The 9,794-nt window shown below is 46.3% G+C and overlaps 1 protein-coding gene across 2 annotated transcripts; it reads left to right on the forward strand.

The window, feature by feature from the left end:
• Window positions 1–344: 344 nt before the first annotated feature.
• On the forward strand, window positions 345–2,871 carry LOC125517294 (myb family transcription factor IPN2). Of its 2 annotated transcripts, none has more exons than XM_048682484.2 (6): window positions 345–872; window positions 961–1,037; window positions 1,160–1,217; window positions 1,327–1,396; window positions 1,516–1,612; window positions 1,904–2,871. In XM_048682484.2, exons 1-6 carry the CDS (start codon window positions 683–685, stop codon window positions 2,498–2,500), a joined length of 1,089 nt encoding a protein of 362 aa, XP_048538441.1. In that variant the 5' UTR covers window positions 345–682; the 3' UTR covers window positions 2,501–2,871. The 2 variants fall into 2 exon arrangements, with proteins under 2 accessions (XP_048538441.1, XP_048538442.1); XM_048682485.2 differs by having other exon boundaries at window positions 1,516–1,588.
• Window positions 2,872–9,794: the final 6,923 nt, after the last annotated feature.

A 9,794-nucleotide genomic window follows, 5' to 3' on the forward strand; every position in this document is an offset into this window, starting at 1 on the left:
GGAGGGGCGACGCGGGGGTATCTTGCGTAACTTACTCAGTTTATATAAGCCGGTTAATCCTACTACATATGCATGAACATGTATGAATGAATAACTAAAACCAATATTAGCTTTTCTTCTGTCTTCCTCTGATATTATTAGCTTAGGTATCTATGAACAGTGTCTATGATGCTCGATCGTATTGGGCCCATAATAAAAATGATAGTAGACGAATATCACTAATTAGCAGGCTTCAAAAGACCCCACGACTCTCCTCTTTTGCCAAAGGCGGGAGGGGGAGCCTTCGAGCTGGTTGCTTTTCTGCGCCATGATAGAATATCACCCATGGGGGGGGGGGGGGGGGGGGGGGGGCTTTGTAGGTGAAGACTCCTCGCAAGAAAGAGAGGGGAGGAAAAGAAAGCAAAAGCTACACAGCCCGGCCAAGCAAGCGAGAAAGAAAGAAGACACCACCCCAACGCAGACCTAGCTAGCTATAGCCAGCCACCACACACAGACCAGCGCGCCACGACCACGAGGGCAACAAGAAGGGGTCTCTCGGCGTCGCCTCGTAGCGCGGGAGGCGGGCGGGCGATCGAACCCTATTCCTTGTCCTTGAATCTCCAATCCAATCCCCCTACGCGCTCAATCCGGGAGATCTAGGGAGAGGAGAGGCAGCGGCAGGGGAGAATAGTACAAGAGAAGAATGTTCTCTTCCAAGAAGGCCACTAGCAGCAGCGCTGGCGCGGTGGCGGTGCAGGGGGGCGGGGCGCCCATGTGCGTGCAGGGCGACTCGGGCCTCGTCCTCACCACCGACCCCAAGCCGCGCCTCCGGTGGACGGTGGAGCTCCATGAGCGCTTCGTCGACGCCGTCGCCCAGCTCGGCGGCCCCGACAGTACGGCTCCAAAACCCTTCATGTGCTGCGTGCTCGTCACTTTTTTTAATTATTAATTCCGTCGCTGAGAATTTTGTGCTTGTTGTAGAGGCGACGCCGAAGACGATCATGAGGGTCATGGGGGTCAAGGGGCTCACTCTCTACCACCTCAAGAGCCACCTTCAGGTGCGTCCGGCCATGTGTGTGTTGTTGCACCCTCTAATTAGGGTTAGGTCTAATTCTTGTTGGCATGATGCGCTCTCTCACACATGCATGCTGGCTAATCTGTTTGGTCTTTTCATGTGCAGAAATTCAGGCTGGGAAAGCAGCCACACAAGGACTTCAACGATCATGCAGTTAAGGATGGTAAGAGCTAACTCATGCGATTCAATTGTGAAGATAAAATTGTGCATATGACTACTCTACTACTCCGGTATATATGTTATATCTTCGTGTTGTTGAAATTTTTTCGCAGCTGCGGCAGCAATGGAGATGCATAGAAACGCGGCCTCTTCTTCAGGCATAATGGGGAGAAACATGAACGAGTAAGTTAATCAGTTAGTAAGAAGTAGAGTATGTTAATTACTCTGCGTTCACTCATATCCCAATTATTAAGCTTTTCACTCACCACTTTTCCTTTACCGTTTGTGAATCTTAATTTCAGCCGCAACGTGCACATGAACGAGGCCATCAGAATGCAAATGGAGGTTCAAAGGAGGCTGCATGAGCAACTAGAGGTGATTAATCAACCAAGAATCAAAGTACGCATGGGTGGATGTTAAAAAGACTGTCAATTTCTCATGAAGTTTATTTTTCTCCTTTTAAGAACATTAGGAAGTTTACTCAACTCCCCTTTCCTCCTGAGCACCTTACCACCTTCCCATGCAGCTCATGCTCCTCAACTTTTAGATACATCTTACATGCATGCATGCAAAAACACTGTCATCAAGTTTAATTGCTTACTAGGTTGTCACTAATTGTGTAGCTTAATGATGCTTAAATTAGTTAGCTCATGCATGCATGAACATGAGTACATGACAATTGACACGCAGGTGCAGAAGCACCTCCAAATGAGGATTGAAGCCCAGGGAAAGTACATGCAGTCCATCCTGGAGAAAGCATACCAGACGCTTGCCACCGGCGACGTCGCGGCGAGCCCTACTGCCGGGTACAAATCCCTAGGCAGCCACGCCGGCGTCCTGGACGTGTGCTCCATCAAGGACATTGGCCCGGCTTCCATGGGTTTCCCTTCCCTGCAGGACCTGCACCTCTACGGAGGCGGTCACTTAGACCTGCAGCAGCAGCAGCCAATGGAGAGCTTCTTCGCGTGCAGCGATGGCGGCGGCATTGGGTCGTTGGGGAAGAAGAGGTCCAACCAGTACGCCGGAGGCAAGAGCCCTATGATGTGGGGTGACGACGACGACGGCGACGAGGATGACAAGGGCGATCAGCTACTCCAGATGGCACCGCCGATGATGGACGACATAGACTCCATGTACGAAGCGAAGCCGATGATGACCATGTCCGGCGACTCCGCTGGTAGCAGAGGATTCGACAGCGGCATGGGGTCGAAGCTCGAGAGGCCGTCCCCCCGGCGGCCGCACATGGGAGCCCAGAGGATGGGCAGCTCGTCGGTGATCTACGGGTAAATCAAGCGATCGACCGAATTAAGTTAACTAGAGCTTTTTGCTTAACCGGGTGCATGTGGCTAAATAAGTATAGCTTGAGTGCATGGAATCAAGGAAATTATAGAAGAAATTATGCGTCGATCAGGATGATCTTACACATATAGTGATGCATCACATGTCTATGTCATGATGATGCTCAAGGTCTAACTAAGATGATCTGTTGTGTAATTGTACGTGTTCTAAATTAATTAATTATGACGGTTGTAAATTTGTAATCTAATTATTTTGTGATCTTGCATGCTGATGTGGCAAGCTTCCATGCATTGATCATGGGACACATGTATATCGTCAAAAACATATTGTTAATTAATTCTTATTGGTTGGGTCTGGAACATGGGCATAATTTTGAATTCTTGCATTGCTGTGTGACTTGTGGAGTTGTGGTGCAAATGTAACTTCGGACACTTGCCCTCGTATCAACTAACAAAACTATATTTTTCTTGGATAAAAAGGAAGAATGTCAGGATATATATACACTGAGAGAGAGAAAAAACTTTTGATCACCACTGAGGATGCCCACAGCCAAATTATTGCTAAACCGAGGAACACTGGCACAACATATATGATATGTGCTTGCATGCATAATAAGGCTATAAATTGCACTGATGACGTGCAACCTCATCGATCTAGAAATAGTACCTCTTTGGATGACTGAGGAATACACAATCTAATGCCTATGCTTATGTTTCAGAGTTCGCAACTCTAGCTAGTTAGTGTGGTAACTTAGTACCTTCAAGGCAAAGCTTGCATGCACATGCATGCATGAGATAGTGCCCCATCCATTGAGTTTGTAAGGATGGCATGGGTTTTTAGGTCTTCGGTTTGACTAACTAAATCATGTGGTATATGCCACTAAAAAATATACTCCCTCATTCCTAAATATAAGTTTTTTTAGAGACTCCAATGTCTGTATACATCCATATGTAGTCCGTATTGAAATATTTAAAAGACGTATATTTAGAAACAGAGGGAGTATATAACACATGTTTTGTTAGTGAAGTTGAAAGCCTAAAAACTTCCCACAAAAGAAAAGCCTAGAAACTTGTGTCCACCTTACAGATTCGGATAGAGGGGTAGTATGTATTACATAATGCCCTTGTCTTACAAAGCAATGCCATCCAAAAAGTGCTACGTCTTCAACAACAAATGAACTGGATTTGATTGAAACATCGTTCTCCCGAGTCGCCCGCCCTCCCCTCTTCCCTCCCGAGTCGCCCCCCGTATGGGCGGCCGGGAGGCCCCCAGATCCCGTCGGCCGGTCCTCCCCCACTCCTCCTCCTCCCTCGCTGCCGCCCAAGGGCGCGGCCAGGCGAAGCCTGGTCGTCGCCGGCGGCGGCGGGGACTCGGGCCCTCTCGCTCGCGTGGGGCTGGCGTGGGCCAGCGCCCCCGGGCCGCAGCATGGCGGGGGGCGGACGCCACGGCGGGTGGTGGCGGCGCCTCGGCGACTTCGCTCCCCCGCGGCAGGAGGTTTCGCGATCTGGTGCGTCGCGGTCGCCAGGGACGGCGGCGGCGTGACCGGATCGGGTCGCGGCGGCGCGGCCGGATCTATGCCTAAACGTGGGCCTTGATCGCTGGTCTGTCGTCGGCACTGTGGCGGGTGCGACTCGTCGACAGCTGGGCAGATTCGCCGAGATTCTACCCTTGTCTGATCCTTGACAGCGCGGGGATCTCCGGGGGAAACCCTAGATCTCCTTGGGATCGAGCGGTGACGGCGATTTTGCGTCGTAGTCCCTCTTTAGGGCATCGTTTTGGAGTTTACTCCGGTTGAAGGGACCAGCGACGTCAGTGGCGCACGTCTGGTGGAGCAACTGCCGATGAAAATCGCGCCGACTACGGTCATGGCGGACGATGACGGCGTCTTAGATGCCGTTCCCTTGTCGAGGCATCGTCGTTGCAGTCTGCATCATCAGGCTCGGGATGCTCGAGGAAAACCCTAGATCTGGGTCTTTCGGATCGGACGATTTTGGCGTTTTATCGCTTTCCCTCCTGGGGGCATCGTTTTGGAGCAAGTGATGGCTAGGGGGATGGTGGAGCGGTACTTCATCTCACACATTGATGGCGGCGGAGATCGGCGGCATGGCGCTGTGGAGGCTCGGCGTCCGATGCGCGGAGATGGACTCGCGCAGGAGAAGGTAGCTGTCTGGAGTGATGTTGACGTCGATGGCAGAGTGGCCAGACAAGGTAGAAGCCTCAATATGATCTGAAGACGGGCCTGTGGAAGATGGCGGCGACGACACACGAGTGCGTCTGACCGAATTGTGCCCCAGACCCGGTATTTGGCTCGGCTGGGGTTTCCGGCTTTTGATGTTAGGCTTAGGTGAGTGGTTTGGGTAGTGGCCCAGCTAGCATCCCTTCATCATATGGATAGGAGTAGCGGCATATGTTGCCAAGATGGTGGATTCAGGTATATTGTTTGTAATACTTTGTAAGGTCCTCGAGAATAATCAATAAAGTGGTCGTATGCATCTTCCAGATACAGAGACCGGGGATCATCCTTCTTTTCTAGAAAAAACAAATGAAGTGAACATGTATTTGAAAAGCATGCATGTTTCGGAAAATACAATTCAACATCCATGCTCACGGAAAAAATATGCAAATGTGTGCTGCTAATTAGTGACTATAGTAAGATACCCGTGCATTGTACGGAACACCAAGATTGAGGATGGATGGCGCCGGCAGCGGCCATCGCACCAGATTGTCCCATGGCCTTCTGGATGTGGTGGGGAAGAGATAAGGCTGATTGTGAAAGACAATGAGTCGTTTGTAAATATGGAAACAAGTGTGTGCATCTTTTTGCAAAACTACAACAGTTTGCTTTGTATGCGTCAGATCTAGATCCAACAGCTATTAGTGAAAGATGGCAGGCTCATCATCATCACCAACTCAGGTTTTTATAGGAGTAGAGATCATGAAAAGCCAGAGCAGCTGGGGGCGATCTGTAGAACCACTAAATGTGGACAATGTAGAATCATGGAAATATTATTTGGAGCAATGCTGGGTCATGTAGATCGCTTTTTTTTTGCGAGGGAAAAATGTTTCATTCATCAACCAGCAGCCATGTCTGCATTACAAAGGTCCGGCACCATGTAGATCGCATTGTTACTATGTATATCTGTGGAAAATTAAATTTGGTGCAAACTAAGTACATGCACTCAGTACCTGAGATATGGGCCAAACAGAAATGATGGTTCTACAGTATTTAAAGAGGAAAGGATGAAAAGAGAAGGGAGAGAAAAAAGTGGTCAGGATACTCGTACTTCATGTACGCAAGGGATGTGTGTATTTTGGAATCTGATTCCATCAAATGATAACTGGAACTATCAGCAAAATATCAGTTATAGAAACTAGTAAATTATCTCTAAGTTACTAATTTGATTTTAGCGTGCAAGGTTTGAACCTCTTTTCAGAAGAAAAAAGAAGACGAAAGAAACGTGCATGCTTAATTCAGTCCTCGTGTATCTTGTATCCTGGTCATACGAGGTTCTAGACCACGGTTCATAGTTAATTTAGGGTTTGCTTGAATTGCATGAAATTGGTAAAAGATTAACAACTAGAAAATCTATGGGGATAGTCGCTTCGATCAAAAACATACATATAAGTGAATCAACCTAGCTATGTGAATAAGTATGAAAATGTGTCTATTAAAATTCCTATGGAGTTGGTGCCCAATCCATCGGAATTTGATAGTACTCCCTCCGGTCCTTTTTACTCCGCACATTAGCTTTGTCTGAAGTCAAAGTTTGCTAAGTTTGACAAAATTTATATTAAAAAATATTAACATCTATAACATCTAATAAATATAATATAAAAATATATTCCAAGATGGAACTAATAATAAAAATGTGTTGTTATGTGAATGTTAATAATTTTTTGTATAAACTTGGTCAAAGTTAGATGAGATTGACTTCGGACAAACCTAATATACAGAGTAAAAAGGACCGGAGGAAGTATCTTCTATTTAATCCAGAAGTGATTTATATAGGGTAAAAACAAAAGAGTGTATATCAGTATGTTTGAACATATGTATGCTGAGATATTGTACGTACAGGCAGTTTTATGACAGATTTATGCATATATACTTGAAGTGTCTAATTAGTTTGAACATTTTGAAATATATTGACAATAAAGTTTCAAAAGTCAAATATGCCCGTGTGCAAAGCGACAACTTAAGTTTAGAAAATTGAATGGGATGTATAAAATCACGACAATCGGTACAAATCCGAGGTTTGGAAATTAAAATCCGTGGGCACCCCACAATAAAACAAGACAGAATACAGCATCATTAGTTTTTATGAAATACAGCAGTGTGATTTTTATTAAATTAAGTGGAGTGATGTAATTCGCATAGGGTCATCTATGTTCATGTGGAAATGCAAAAAAAAAAAAAACATGTTCATGTCCAAATGTTACATACTGTATGCAAATGTTCAGGGCAAAGCCAATCATTTTGAACTATGCAAAAAAAAAAAGACAAGTTGAGTGTCAAATGTTTGGCATATATAGACCACTGAACTTTTTTTTTATGAAATACATCTGTGCTTTTCCGCATGAAAATTTCCATGCATGTCTTGGACATTAACGTGAACATGTATAAAAAAACAGTACATTTTGAATTTGTTTGGCAATCGTTGCTAGGAGCCAAAACTGCTTGCCGGAACCCAGGTAGTATCGCCTTATATGTTCCCAAAGAGGAATTTTCAGTTCGTTGTTCGAAGTATACTCCCTGCATTGCAGTCAGCACCCAGATCACCGCATCGGCTCCCCTGTCAGCATGTGCATTTCAGCCTGTGCCCGGCCTGTCTTTGGTAATAAACACAAAAAAGGAGAAGCAACAGAAGCAGGCGCAGTTTAATTAGCTACTCAAGCCCAGCACCCTAGGCACTAGGCTTGCCCTTTATTTGACTAACGAGGAGACGCAGAGATTTCGAAGGAAGCTTCTTCCTGAGCCTTACCGGGAGTACACTGAAGCAGGAGCAAGTTCCAAAAGCTGATGCCAGATGTCCCTGCTACAGTACGCGCGCGAGGGGGGGGCAGCTCCCGAGGCAAATCATCTTGGGTTTCACCAAAGCAAAGCGGCCCGCAGGGCAGGCCGGCCCCTGGTGGCCCGGGCTGGCTCGCCTCGGGCTCGCCCCCTGTCGGTGGGTCCAGTATGCAAGAGACAAGCGCCCTTTTGCTGCCGCCCTTTGGAGGAGAGGGGGGTGAACAAAAAGGTAAAGGTGCATGTCAGTTTTTGACGACGGAGGAAGCTTCGTTTATTCGGACAAAATCACTATTCTGACCCTTTGAACGAACTTTGTCATAACATGAACTTGATGTGAAAGTATTTCATGATTTGACCCTTTTAGCAATGCCACATCCCGTGGCGTTTTTGTCCAACATAGAAACGCCGAGGTAGCTAGCGTTTCTGACCAAAGAAGAAACGCCGAGGTAGTTAGCGTTGCGGACCAGATAAGAAACGCCGAAGGCGCTGGCATTGCAGTCCATCATAGAAACGCCAATGACCATGGCGTTGCTGCCCTTTTTTATGTGCATGTGGAACGTGGATGAACAACCTAATTAATAAGGCTAATTAATTATGACCAAAGAGGGCAGCAACGCCATGGTTCCTTGGCGTTTCTATGATGGCCAGAAACGCCAGCGCCTTCGGCGTTTCTTACCTGGTCCGCAACGCTAACTACCTCGGCGTTTTTTTTTTATCAGAAACGCTAGCTACCTCGGCGTTTCTTCTTTAAGCAGAAATGCCGCGGGCGATGGCGTTGCTAAAAGGGTCAGATCGTGAAATACTTTCACGTCGAGTTCATTTTGTGACAAAGTTCGTTCAAAGGGTCAGAATAGTGATTTCGTCCCGTTTATTCCCTCTACTTCCACCTGTTGCTGCTGAAGCAGATCGGGCCCTGTTTGGATACTCTAACTTAGTTAGAGGTTAGAGTTAGATTCTAACCCTGAACTAACTCTAAACTAACTCTAGCCAAAGAGGTGTTTGGATGGCAGGGTTAGATGGAGCGCGGATATGGCGATGCGTCTTCACGGACGGTGCGAGAGGAAGGGAAGGAAAGGACGAGAAGCTTCGAGAAAGTGGGGAGAGATCTGCTGCGGGAAGAGCGTGAGAAAAATATGTTTTTTAGTGATCTTGAGAAGAACTAACCCAAATAAGCACCTCTTAGGTGGGTTAGATTTTTTGGATGAGTTAGATGCATCTAACCCGAACTAACCCTGTTTGAATATTTTTGGGTTAGTTGAGTCCAAACTAACCCAAACTAATTCTAACCCATGAATCCAAATAGGGACATATACTGTACTAGTACAAGTAGTACTCCCTCCTTTCCGGTTTATAGGGCTTATCTCAAAATTTTAGTTTTTCCATTTTATAAGACTCAATTTGGTTGTTTCCCATCACATGTTCAGACTTTAAGGTGCATTAAATCATTGCATGCAAGTATTAAAAGAAAACTGACCAAGTACTAATGCATTCGTAAACATAATTTTTTGAGAAAAACAAGAGCATTAATTGGGTGCTTTTACAAACTACAAAAAATATTTCATCACTCATCATCTATCTTGGTTTGTGAGATTTTTAAATTGAGCCTTATAAATCGGAAATGAGGGAGTAGTAGGTAGGAGTAGCAGGCAGAGCTTTGGTTGGATCGTGCTGCCTTCTGGCCCATTCACTCTTACCGCCTGCCCAGGGTCTGCACTCATCGCTCGATCTAGCTGCTGCTACCTCGGTAAGCGGGAAAGAGGAGATACCAGCGAGATCTTATCAGCTTTTCGTATTAGGTGTCCTTTTGTTTGTTCAGAATGTGAGAGATCTCATCGGCTCATGCCGCATGTGGGAGTGGTTTCTGCGAAATTCCTGCTTGCCAACAAGCGTTTACAAGTAGGAGCACTCCGTACTTACAACATGGTCACTACTCACTCCGTCTTACAGCTACTAACACACGTGTTGTTTAATAACCTACGCCGGTCAAGCATTTCGGGTTCGACCACCAGTTTAGCACGAATAGCCAACATTGACAATGCCAAATTGTTACGCAGCCTTCAGTGACGTGTTCATGGTACAGAATACAGTAGATTTTACTATTTCAAATACCACAATTCAATGCATCGATGGTTAAAATGACACACGGGCCCACTGCTACTTGCAGGATAGTGTTAGTTACTGATGATCTGTGACGCTTTGGTGACACGGGTACAGCTCACATGCAGGAGCGACAGTGGCCAGAAACACAGAATGCAGTATCACTACAACATTTGA

This window comes from Triticum urartu, chromosome 6A (genome assembly GCF_056163025.1).
Source record: "Triticum urartu cultivar PI428250 chromosome 6A, HENAU_Tu73, whole genome shotgun sequence".
In the NCBI taxonomy this organism is placed as follows: Eukaryota; Viridiplantae; Streptophyta; class Magnoliopsida; order Poales; family Poaceae; genus Triticum; species Triticum urartu.